This window comes from Calypte anna, chromosome 7 (assembly GCF_003957555.1).
Source record: "Calypte anna isolate BGI_N300 chromosome 7, bCalAnn1_v1.p, whole genome shotgun sequence".
Lineage (NCBI taxonomy): Eukaryota > Metazoa > Chordata > Aves > Apodiformes > Trochilidae > Calypte > Calypte anna.
The window spans coordinates 14,772,965-14,786,501 of NC_044253.1; the positions used below are offsets into that span (position 1 = coordinate 14,772,965).

Genomic DNA, 13,537 nt, shown 5'->3' on the forward strand with positions numbered 1-13,537 from the left:
CTTCTGAATGGTGGCTTAGGCCAGTGAGGCAACCATTAGGCAAGGTTGCCTTCTAAGTGGGTTAATCTTTGCTGAATACTTCAGTGTTTTAAAGCACAGTATTGCTTTCAGGGAGGAAAATGTGAAGCACTGGGGATGACACTGCAAGAATTTTTTTCTTCTATAGACTCCACGTATCCCTGCTAACTGCCTCTGGCAGGTCGCATCAGAGCAATCATTAATTAATCCCAGGGAGAAGCACTCATCTGTGCTACTGAACTAGATCTTCATATTCCAACCTTCCTGAGGTTGGAATCCCAACTGAGCCGCAGGCCCCCCAAGGAGAATCTACTGAGCCTCTTTTCTCTCGTGACTTGCTTGGTTTCAGTGTGCTTCCAGGAGGGTACTATGTTTTTTCTTCACTATCAGGATAGATTGCTTTGGATTTTTCATTTTTATAGGAGCCACAGAAGTTTTATAAATAAAGGGCAGAAGGAAGGAATTAAGGTTCTGTGAGTGATGGGTGGGAGGAGAAAGGGGAAAGGCATAAGGACTTGGAGAGTAAGGAGGCAAGAAAAGGAGACATCCATTCCTCAGCATTCAGTTGAGGGTAGCCCCATCTGCTACAAAATCTATCCACAAAGAATTGAGCTGAGGTAACCAATGCTCACAGTTGTTTTCAGCAAGGCAGTGGCTTCTATTCACTATTGTGTGGGTTGCCTTTGAACCAAGGGCTCAAGGTGTACCTTTCTGTGAATTAATTTTCCTCCAGTGGTTGAAATCCAAAATTATTTTAGCTGAAAAGAAGAAAATCTTGTTAACTGAAGTAAATTTTAATCTCCTATGCCTGCACTTTTTTATTTGCAAAAGAGTGTTAATTTTTATGTTATTGGTAGCATTAAAACATGTTGGTAATCACTACATGAAGCCATAATGGTAAATTCAGTAAGAAGACTCTTTTTATGTACTGATGTTGTTCTAGAAACTTAAGGTTCAGAGTCTTAATTTTTATGTATTATGAAATTAGATAGCTGATATTTTATTTTATTTTTGTCAGTATGTTTCAGCTTGCATTTGGAAGAAAATAAATCTGCATTTAAAGGCTAGGAGCCTTAATTTTTGTTTTTCAAAGTTAAATACCACCTGAATTTTTAATTCTTACACATCTTAAACCATTATCCATTCAAAAACCAAAATTACACATTTAGGAAAAGAATTCACCAGTAGATTTTTTTTCCAGTTGTCAGCTCTTTCAGAGTTGTTGGATTAGCACAATAATTCTTCAACATCTACTTTTTTATTTATAGATTGAAGAGGAAAAAGCAGATTTCCTGTTTTTACATCTCCCAGATTGTGACTTGGCTTTGAATGAATTAGTTCAATTTGTTGAGATGAATAGGAAACTGCATTTTCAGAAAAGGCTACTTTGTCAAAAGCTGATTTTGTGACTTGCCAGCCTATGCCTCAGCTATTCAGCTGGTGACATCTGCCAGTCCAGTACACTCCTGGCAGCTCTATCTGCTGTTGTAGTAATTCCTCTTGTCCTGCTGTCCTCCAGAGTATCTGTGTGCTCCAGTAGCTCATAATCCTTGTTGGCAAGGAGGAAGGTCTCAAAGTTGTTCAGTACCAACCTGATGTGAGAAAACAGATGGCTCCAAACAGGAGAAAAATCTGGGATCCAAACCCTGGGAGAGGTATTCCTGGGGCCAGCAGTCTCATAAAGAGGTGAGAGCAGAGGAGATTTAACAAAAAGCATCTCAGTGCCAGGAATAAAACATTAAGGTCAAAGATTATTTCTGACAGAGGGTTTCTGCTAGTTGGCTTTCAGAAAAAATAAGGCCCGCTCTCCAGCAGCCAGAACCCCACTTTCATGGATGCTTCACATTCATATCTTACTTCTCCTGGGAATCCAAAATGCATGAAATGTAACAGCATTTCTCAGCCCCCATACCTATTACAAGAAATGCCTGTATTGAGCCAAAGCCAAAAAAAAACCAGTGTAAAATTCTGTTTGCTTACTTCTCTGGACCTCTCTGTGGGATTACAGAAAAAGCCTTGCTGGAAATCTCTTCTACTTCCACCTCCTGTCTGTGCAGTTTCTCCTGTGGCTGTTTTTCCTTTCATCATCTCTCACCAGCAAGTGAGAGCCTTTCTGCTTTGTGGGTTCAGCTTTCCAAGTCAGAATGCCTCCTGCTCAGCACCAACTGACCTGGTCAGGTTTTCTGGTCAATTTCTCTCTGTAGGGAATTCCCCTCTAGAAAGGTATTTTACTCTCAGGGGTATCTTGGGGGATTTCACTCTTATCAGATGATGATCAGGATTTTAAAACTTTTCATCATTATCCATAGGAATTTCATTCCAGTGATTAAAAAAAAAAAATACAGAAGATACCAAAGACAGACACCCCACTCAAAGCAGAGTTCACAGTGATGCAAGATGTAGAATATCAGCATCAGTTTGGAACTGGTATGTAGACAGATTTTCAAAATTATCACACACCTTGCTAATACCATACTAATATTACTGAACTGTTCTCTTGTCTGCAGTTGAATGTGCTCCGTTTTTAATAGTTCAGCATCATGAGTCTGTACCTGCACTTGTATCCAATCAAAAGTCCCCTGTGCCATCTCCTGCTGCTGGAGATACTGTCTAAATATCTTAGATTATATTTAGCCAGATCTCTAGCTATCTAGGACTGTGCTGTCTTGCATGAGCTTCACACCCATCACTGGTACTTCAAACCCACCAGTAGTGCTTCATGGCTCTACAGTCTTCAGGGCAACTCATGGTGCTTCTGATTTATATTTGTGTGTGGATGTACACTGTGCAGAAGATTTGTTTCCTCTGCATTCAGGAAAGGGAGGTAGGGGGCTCAAAACACTGTTTCAGGTACTACATGCTTGCTCTGGTGTTACTTTTTTCTAGACATTGCTTAGGTGCTTAGAGGAAGCCCACCACTGGACCACTGCTTTGCTGAGTGGAGCAGCCTCCTTGTGCATCTTCCAATCTCATTTAATATGAAGGCTTCAAACTGAGGATGTATCGGGTATTATACCAATAAAAAAAGATCCTACACCTGATTCCATCCTACAGGTAGTGCTGTGGAAACAGGATTCTGGTCTTGAGTTGATGGTTCTCATGTGGTTCAACTGTTTCTGTGGAACCTTCTAGTCTTATCAGTGACCTGGTGGATGGGGTAGGAATTTGACAAATACATAAGTGAAGGGGAGAGCAGAGCATCAGAGAGAGCATGTCTTTAATGTGGAGATTTTTTTCCTACAAGATCTGGGGACATCTGTTAACTTGTATTCAAGTTTCTTATCTAAACCACCTGGATTACTTTGAAGATTTCAAACCAACCTCTATTTTCAAGTCATTCTCCTTTTAAAGCCTTGGTTCTCTTTAAAGGCTATTGTTCATGTGCCATTCATTGACATTTTTAGCAAACTATAATAAAGAAACAGATCTCATACCTGTGGAGGCAATAGGAAGCTTTGAATCCTTTGTCTTAATTTCTCTTTCTTTTAAAAGACTGGACAAAGCCATGGGGACACAATAGAGAGGTAGTGCTTCAGGCTTTCACTCTAAAAAAAGGTATAACAGTACACTTGGGGATTTTGAAAAAGTTAGTATGCAAGAAAATCAATAAGGCACTTCATTTAGTATAATATTCTTCTATGCTGTTTTCCAGCCTCCATAATACTGATCTACACAGCAGTTATTGTTCTGTGACATTTGGAAAAGTTATGGAACAGCAGAAGAAAATAAAAATAACATTTGTAAAACAGATACTCTGTAAAATGCCCTTGACTTTTAAAAAAAAATCCTTTGAAAATGCCATCCAGAAACAATTTAGTCATACTTTGGAACACCTCTCTTCACCACTGCATTTTGTTCCGGCTGTATCCATAGAACACTGTCAGCAAACATTGGGGTCTCACAGAAGGGTGGCAGGGAGAGCAAGGTCCCTGAGCTGCCTGGCACGGTGTGGGCACCAGGGAGCTAACAGGCCAGAGACTTGTGCCAGTGATGAATTGGAAGGACAGAGCAAACTTGGGTCTGTTGGTGTTTGCCTGCAGAGATTGCTTCTTGTACGTAGTTACCTTCTCCATGGGGTGGGGGTATCCATTAGTAAACACCCATGAAGTTTTTGGTGGCATGTTAAATACCAACCCTCTGCTCTGGTGCTCAGTGCCATCTTCTGCTATCAGCAGTCCACCTTGAGGTCTGCTCCCACTCAGATGCAAACCCAGAGCCCGGGCATTTTTCTTGTCTCTTTCACCAAGATACAAAAGTGTTTTGAAGCTTGTGGAGTAAGGAAGGAGGGGAAGACTGATGTGATTTATGAGCTTTGCTGATTGCTTTCTCCTACCTTTTTGGGATGGCAGACAGATGATTTTTTGTTTCTCTTGCTATTGTACTGCTATTTAATATTAATTTTTCCTAACAAATACTATACAGCAATCAGCAAAATCCAAAGTACGTAACATGAACTGAAAATGCAAGAAAACAAATTTTTTCCCCCAAGTCAACAAATCTTCTGAGCCCAAATAAAGTTCTTTCAAATGTCCACAGCTAATCAATAGTTTAGTCATACCAAAAAGAATAATGTATCCATATTCTTCACAATCGACATTTGCTATCTGTCTCCAAGGTGGCATTCATTGTGACCTTGCTATGGCCCACGCCATGAAGGGGTGGCTTTTTTCCCCTTCTGTAGACAATCTTTCCTCTAGGGATAGCTGCATGGTGAACCTTACAAGGGAATGCATCTGGCTGAAAATGACATTTTAATTTCTTTTAAAATGCAAAAGGGTTATTTTCAGTGAGATAAAAGGCTCTGTCAAGCTCACCGCAAGCTGCACAGACACATACTGATAGGGAAGGGCTGTTCTTGCCTTACCTTCTAACATGTCATTCATCACAGACTTGACTATTTGCAGGATTCAAGTAATTGTACTCTATTTTGAGCTATTTCACCATTAAATTAACACAGATATTGTCCTCTGTTTCAGCAGGGTATAGTGAAGTTGAATATGTGAAAGATCATGTGGAGTCATTTAGATATTTAAAACAGATTCAAAGCTGCTGAGGGAGTCCTACCATTTTGTCCTCTCCCAGCATAAGGTCTGAATTAAATGGGCTTTCTTACACAGTCCTTTCCATGTTTTTGTAGGGTCTGGGGTTGTGTGTTATGCATTAGACCAGTGCATTTTGTCATAACATGATTGACTGGTGGCAGACAGATCCATTCTGAACAGCTGGATGAATCCTATACCATCTATTTTTCATGCGTACAATCTGCCAGCACACAACCCCTTTAAAAATACTACGGATTGGAAATAATCCTTTGGGTAGCATGGATCCTTAGAAACACACCCATGCACGTGCACAAAATCAGAGGTGGAGTCGAGTAGGGAAGGGATTAGGAATGAAGGGATTAGGCTATGAAGTGAAGGAGCAGGTAAAGGAAGATCCATGCCTGGTGAGCTCTCTCCAGGTAGGTCTCTGGGGTAAAATCTCCCTTTCTCTATCCCCCGTCCTGGGTAACTCCCATTACCTTTAAAGCACAGGTTGTTTTTTGTTTCTGCAGATAATCCCTGCATGATGTGAGTGAAGATACAGTGACAGTTCTTCTTATGTATTGTACATTTTATGTGACTATAAAAATAAAAATTGATGTTCCTCACTTCATACCGTCTACATTTTTTCTTCTCATATCTGTTCTGAGCAGTCATAAAGAGGTTATTTATGCTGTAGAAGGCATTTAAGACAAAGGATTTTATTCAGTTGTGGAAAGGCTCTTCCTTCCTGTCTGTATTCAAACCAGATAATTTCTCTTCTGTTAATAGCAGCATCAAGGCCTGAAGACCAATGGAAATAACTTCCTTTGACCTAAATGGTGCAAGGCCAAGATTTTAGTCTCTTTTTTTGTGTGTCAAAGACTAATATTGTCATGGGAAGCATAAGCAGCAGTAGCTTTCCTGCATAGTAACAGAAGACTGTGCTTCTAAAAATTTCTCTACAGTGTGTTTTTTCAGAGTCACCTCCTCAGCATTCTCCATCTGTTTTCACATGGAGATTACTAACAAATTGTGTGGCTAATAAACTGTTCCCTGCTATCTCTGAAATTTGACCATTTCTTTTCCTTTCCTCCCATGGACTGTTATTAGATTCCTGTCTCCTCCATGTAATCACTAATATTAGATGCACAGCAGTTGTCATGCTTGAGCTCCACAGCAAGGCTTTTAAGGTGTGAAGATCTCAGTGTGTGGCTGAAAGAGTTGGTGCTGTGGACAGCTGTGTAGTGCTGAGGCCTGGCCTTGTTCTTGCAGGTTGTAAAGAAAAAGAAGAGAGGAAAAATTAACTTTGTGTACAGTACTGTGATTTCTGCAAAAGCCCTTTTTTTTCACTATGGACAAAATATTCCCAGGAAAAATGGAACTGGGGCATGAACCTGTTTGATTCTCTAGCATCCCTGCAGGATATAGGGTTGATGGTTGTGTTTCTGCTGTATGCAGAAAGTCTGGACCAGGTGGAAGGGTGTATCCTGATCCATTGGCAGAAACAGATGAGAAAGTAATAAATACATATTATCTATCTACATATCTACGTATCTCCTGTGAAAACAGACTTAAGATCAGGAGGTATCTTTGTGATCTTTCAGTCTGACTTCTCCTTATTAGAAGGCAGAGGACTTCCCCACATTAACATTTCTTATCAAGTAATAGTAACCAAATTGCTGCCAAGGTGCCCAGTCCAGATTTGGAAGTTTCCAGTGATGGGACAGCTCTCCACCGCCCTACATGATGTATACCAAGTGACACCTACCCACTTTGTTAAAACACCTACCTAACGTCTGCTCTATATTTCTATCTTTCAGATTTTCATTTTATTCCATCCTTCTCTGCTGAAAATGAGGATCTTCTTCACCATGTTTTTGTTTCTGATATGGGCAGACTGACATCAGACTTTACCTCCTTGTGCCCTAAGCAGAATAATCTGTGCTCCCTTGCTTTCCTATCCCATGGGCTATGACCCAGCCACAGCAGTGGCACATTTTAGGGGCTTGTTCCCCATTGCCTGTTTCCTCCCCTCAGCTCAGGAGCAAGAGAAGAAGGAACTGAGCTGCCACCCTTCATAACTCAGCTGCTGAGGTGTTTCCAGTCCTGGTGGTAATTCACAGTGGCAATAGCTGATGTAGTCTGGGTAGGAATGTTAGACATAGCAAAACAACTTGGTGATCATGGGTGTCTTCTGGTCAGTAATCAGCATCCTCCCTGTGCAGTGAGCACAAGAACTGAGCAGATTTCTAGAGCTTATCTGTGCCAGACTCACAATGACATCACCTTGCTCCTCATTGTATAGTCAAGGTTGACATGGTTCTTTAAGATTTGTCATCACACCAAGAACTGACACTAGCTTATCAGTTGCTGGGATTTTAACTAAGGTCACAGCTGGATAAACTTGAAGAAAAAAAAAGCCCAGCCACAAAATCTTTGCCTGTATCTTTGTGGGTTTTTTTGAATGTTGCTGGCAAGTTGTCCCCTTTTCAAGGAAGTAGGGACTGAAAGTGGAACTAAAGCCAGGAACATCTGGAATCTGATCACAGATCAGCTTTGGTGTATCCAGACTTTTAGTAAATCATTTCAGCAGTGATTATTTGACTTCTCTGTGACTCCAGGCCTGCTTTCTTTTCACCACCTCTGGGAGGGGAATCTTACTGTTGTTTCAGAGGCTCATTAGTGATTTTAGGATTTCGTAGATCCAAACCATGAAGTTTTATTGTTGATTGTCAAAGAATGTTAGAGCCTATTGGAGCTCCTGGATGAATTTACTACAAAGAGTGAGCTTATTCCACAGAATAAATTTAATCCAGTTCCCCACAAAGACATGTTTATAGAACACTGAACAAAAGCTTACATGAATTCCAACTGATCTGAAGAGGTGTTGGTTTCCTGCCAATGTTAACATATTAAGATCCAGAGCTCGCTATCTTTGAAGTCAGTGGATGGCTCACTTTGGAGCTAAAAGGAGGAAGAGGAACGCAAAGCATTAGATTTCACTGTGAAGTTCCTTGCATATCCCATTCTTTCTTTATACTCTGGTGTTTATAATAGCTTGTTTATGTGTTTTTGGGGAGGGGTTTGAGGTGACGAATATCTTCTCCTAGACACCCAAAGTCTCTGGGAAAAAGTTCATTATTTTTTTTATTTCTCCATTCTCTGTTAAGGCTGGACTTTGGGATGGGAGAAGAATGCACCATGATCTTGAAGAACCCCAGACTGAACCACACCTACCTGGTACACCAGGCTAGGGCATCCATCATCACCACCTCTCTTTGTTCTTTCTTTCCTTGTTCTTATTCCCTCCAGTGAAAGATTTAACAACTGCTTCTAGGTATCTCTGAAGTTCAACTCTTGACACTGCGGTGAGGGGAGAGTATTTGTAGCAAATTTAGTCTTTTATAGAGCTGTTTTCTGGTATGTCTACAGATTTAGGCATAGATTTTTGCATGGCAGGTGTAAACTCAGGTGGCAATCTAAGCAGTCTGTTCCCAGCCAGGCTGCATACCAAGCCATGACATTCCCTGCCCAGTGATTCAGAAGTTGTCTGATTTCTGGGGTATGCCTAATCTTGATTTTTTAATTACCATTTTGTGTGTTTTCTGATCAACATGGATGATTTATTTTCTATAATGCAAAACAATAATCTGGATTGTTGAGTTCTTCAAAGCCTCATATACCCATCTGGCCCCAGGCCTAGGAGTTAAAGTGATACTGTTAAAAGTTATATGTAAGAAGCATAAATAGTTAATCTAACATTCCACAACAAATTTCAAAACAAACCAGCAAAATTTTGTATCTGTGGGAAGACCAGAACCATATTGCCAAATCTAAAAATGCTCAACTTTTTTCTAGCATCTGTTCAAGTGAAATGATTTCCCCAGCGTTGTGTGGGCTATAAATTATGGTAACTGTGTTTCTTAGTTTCCTGTTAAAGAGATGACTCAGATACTAGATTACAGCTTAATTATTCCTCATTAATTCTTTTAAAGACAAATGTTCATGTAAATGCTCAACAGAGCTCTACAGATTTGTTAACAAGTTATTCAGTGTATTCAGATTTGTACCTAAACATGAATATTTGGTACAATCCATTTCTTAAATGTCTCAGAATTTGAGAACCACTGCGTCTTCCTCCATTTATGAAGCAGGATTTGTCTGCTTTGAAGCATTTTTAATCATATGTTTTTTACTTAGGCAGCTTTACCATAGTTAAAACTACTACTTGATATTGTTGTTATTTAAATTTGGAATCTGAGAATCAGGATTGGGTGGTATTACAAAACGTGTGCTTGTAATAAAATTGATGTTCAAGACAGGAATAAGGATCTTCAGATGTCACTTAAACCAGTTGGAAGTAACCCACTAAAGGTGAATTCTGGCAACTTTCTCTGCTTGTTAACAAAACCACACTTTTTCAGCCTTCTTTCTCTTTTTAGGCTGGGTATGGAGTGCATAGTTCGGGTGTCTGCAGTGGGACTTTGTACCAAAACAAAGAATCCATGGGACTGTTGTCTACTCATTGACTTCTAAGTAAAGGAGCTCGTAGATTGGAAACAAGTGCTACAAGATGCCAAGTGAGGTACTTGAGAGCAGCAGTGGCATGGAGGAGACCACGCAGAAAGAGAGCAAGTCTGGAAGCCAGAGCCCTTGCCATGGCTCTGTGAGAAGGGCTGTGGCAACCTCTGTCACCTTTGATGGGGAAGCCACTATGGACCGGAGGAAAAAGAAGAAGAAAGAGTCTCGTCCTGAGTCAATAATAGTGTATCGGTCAGACAATGAGAATAAGGTGGAAGAAGATCAGGCAGATGAGGAAGGAGGACAGAGGAGCTCTGAGGAAGGCTCCAAATTCCTGGGTCAGACCATGGCAGATGGTATGTATTCCTGAGAACACATGTTTATGTTTCCATAAACATTTTCTGGTGACAGCATCCACTGAGGTCATATGAACGTGACTGTGGGACCAACCCTCTCCAGTACTGTGGCAAGGACATCTTGAGTTCATACATGAAAACACTCTGAAATAAAAAGCCTTACAAGGTGATTTGGGGTGTCTCCTGCAGTTCTTCACAGAAGTTGGTTGTTCCCACACTCTTGGTTTCAACAGGCAGTTGTTTTAGGCATTTTAAGTGAAAGTATCGAAGCAGATGGACTTAGTTGGGACTGGGAGCTTTACCCATTATGTAGGATTTGCTGTTGCCTTCTCATATTCTTAGCACAGCTTCCTCTTAAAGAGTGATTATTTGGCAAGGTCATCATGAGGTATCTTGGGGCCACTTTCACTTCTGATGCCTGTCCTGGAAACCCTAGTAGGGATGAAGTGTGGGAAATAGGTCTTATAGCTAACGCTCTTGTGAGGCTACAGTTCAGGCTGAGAAATGCTTAAATGTTGATGCATGCTCCTGGTCCATCAGCCACACCATGTTCCCCTATGATCTCAGGCCCTATTTTCATGGTTTGTCTGCTGTCTTCCTATTTTTATGAGTCACATATTACAACTAAGTCTTCTTATAAGAGCCTCTGAAGACCTCCTTCCAAAATAGTCAGAATTAAGACCAGGAAGAAGCTTATTTTAGCCCCATAGAACAGTTTATGGCCAGTACCAGTACAGGGACCATGCTAAACTAACGTCACTTGGAAGCTCTGGCAGTCTCTGTGACTTTAACACACATCTCAACACTTTCCTGTTTGGTGCTTTTGTTGATGCCTTAAAATGCAAATATAATTATACAAAGATTTGTAAGGATTTTCTAAGCTTTGAAAATTAATTTGTGTTGAGATACAGTGCAAATGTAAATGAATGAAATATTACCTGTTCAGGTATAAGTCCTTGTGTGGATGTTCTTATTCCAGAACAAGAATTTTAGTCATATTTAATATCTAATTCACTACAATTTGTAGTGCTGTTCATGAATAAATCTATGAGGGTATCAGAGATAATAAGCATACTATTTTTTATTCAGTTACTCTGTCTCATCTCTTTCTCATATACTCATGCAGCACTCTCCGTTCACACATTTCCCCAGTGCAGATCCTTGTGGTTTCTGTCACCCAGAATTTCTGTCTTCTCCCTCATTAGCTCTTCTTCAATTTTCTTCTCTGACAATCTTCTTTATACAGCATTGCTTTTTGCATTCCATCTTTCTTTTTTTAAATTAAACTATAACTTCATATGCAGTATGTCTTCAGGGTCTTTGAGGATTTACACAAAGTACTTGTTACAGAAAATAAATCTAATGGAGATTAGTTGATATGTGTTCATAGGTGTCTGGAACATGCCTTTAGACAGCCGGTATGTCACCTTGACTGGAACAATCACCAGGGGAAAGAAGAAGGGTCAGATGGTGGACATCCATGTCACACTAACAGACAAAGAGCTGCAGGAACTGGCTAAATCAAAGGAACCTCCTAAAGAGGACACACCTGAGAAGAAGAAGAATTGTGATGTTGGACTGGACAGAGGACCCCACATTGTCCTCTGGACCATCATCTGCCTTCCCGTCATTTTTGTAGTGTCCTTTGTGGTTTCATTTTACTATGGAACCATTACATGGTACAATATCTTCTTGGTGTACAATGAAGAGAGGACCTTCTGGCACAAAATCACCTTTTGTCCCTTTTTGATCATCTTCTACCCAATTATAATTATGGTTGTGTCTTTTTCCCTAGGCCTGTACTCAGCTGTGGCCCAGGTAGCATGGTCCTTTGGGTACTGGTGGCGTGTTGTCAGGGATATGGAGAAAGGCTTCTGTGGCTGGCTCTGCAGCAAGCTGGGTTTGGAAGATTGCTCTCCGTACAGCATTGTTGAGCTGCTAGATTCTGACAATATCTCAGGTAGTCTCTCTGGGAAAAGCTCTGCACAGGGGGTTGAGACCTCAGCTGTCTGAGCCTTTATCCTGGCTGACTATTTTGGTCATACGTGAGTGGCTGCCATCTAGAAAAAACACACTGATTTTTTTTTATATATATATACATATATAAACACAAACATAATGAATTAAATATTGGGCTGGGAGTGCTCTTTAAGTGTCACAGAATGCAAGTGTGCTAACTTTAAGTGGGCTGGGTAGAAAGGTACATAGCACTCCAGGGATTTGCCATCTGGTTTAGCTAACTTCTGGAAATGGTGAGAAAATCCAGGTCTGTGGGGCTTGAGCTGTTTGTGAGGTGGCACAGTTATGTGCTAAGAGGTCCACTTATGTATAATCATACTTTACTTTTAGGGAATGGGGCATAACAGTGACCTGAAAAAAAGAAGTCTCTACTTAGGGGATGACCTTCAGGATCTAGGAAATCATTCAGAGGTGATGGCTACATTGCAAAACGTGATGTTCCTGAAGTTTTCCTAGGAAAGATCCTTTTCCAGTTCTTCTGATAAGTGTAGCAAGTCTTCCAATCTTTCAGAATGGGGGCATCCCTGAGCCTCTGTCTGTTAGTGCCACTGCAAACAGCATTAGTGCCTCAGCTCTGGAAATCTGCATCCCAGACACACTTTCCAGTTAATTATATGGAAGAGCACTGGACTATATATCCTCCTTGCCTCATGCCTCATTTTCATAATTGTTTTTCTTCCTTTTAGGACACTGCATGTCATCTTAGTGGGCTCCCAGAGCAGGCTGAGGTGACTACTATAATCTGGAGAAATTTTAATTGTCTATTTTAAAAAAACAGCTAGCAGAAACATTGTTCTGAATTGAATGTTGGCATTTTCTCCTAGGGAAGACACAAGAAAAATAAAAGAGAGGTGTAATGGACTCTGATGGGGACTGAGTTACATGTCTGAAACATGATTAATTTTATGAGTGCTCTAGTTCACAAATGCTGCTGCTAGGAGGTCTGTCTCAGTCCCAAACTAGAGGAACCCACCATTTGCATGCATGTAGGTAGTTAATTCCTAGTGTGCAGTCAGTCAGGCTGCATAGTCCCTCATGTCTGTATAGGTGTTTCACTTCCCTGGTCTCCCTGCCAGAGGGGGAACTGCTCTACTTTTAGGATGGTAAAGAGAAACATTCAGAAATTTGATTTAACAGGAACTAATGCTTCATGTTGCATTTCAAAGATAGGGTCAAGACTACACTGACTGTCTGTCCTAGTTCAGACATCTGGGATGTATAAGCAAGCCCATCCTATGCTCCAGGCCTGACAGTGAGAAAGTCCTAGCAGCATCCTTGTTCCATCCCCTTCTGGGAGGTCCAGGCAAAGCAGCCTCTAAGCACTAGCTTGAGGATTAACAGTGTGAATAGTGTACAAGCCAAATATCAAGAGAAGGTTTGGCCTCAGCCTTAACAGGTACAGCCAGGCTGTGTTTGCTCCTTCCTGATGCACAGCTTTCAGTTTTTACACGCTCTCTCTTCAAAGGTAATGACCAACTTTCATCAAAACAAAAAAAAGACAGCAACCTGTGAAGCAATTGAGTGGGATTCAAATTGAATGGGATTCAAAGAGGCTGACATATGCCTGGGACTAGTTCAAGTAGTGAAATGCCTTCCACA

The 13,537-nt window shown here is 40.8% G+C and overlaps 1 protein-coding gene across 1 annotated transcript; it reads left to right on the forward strand.

Moving 5' to 3' along the window:
• The first annotated feature begins 9,615 nt into the window (after positions 1–9,615).
• On the forward strand, positions 9,616–11,932 carry TMEM169 (transmembrane protein 169). The gene is made up of 2 exons (XM_008496991.2): positions 9,616–9,919; positions 11,310–11,932. The coding sequence occupies exons 1-2, from the start codon at positions 9,616–9,618 to the stop codon at positions 11,930–11,932; spliced, it is 927 nt and encodes a 308-aa protein (XP_008495213.1).
• The last annotated feature ends 1,605 nt before the right edge of the window (positions 11,933–13,537 follow it).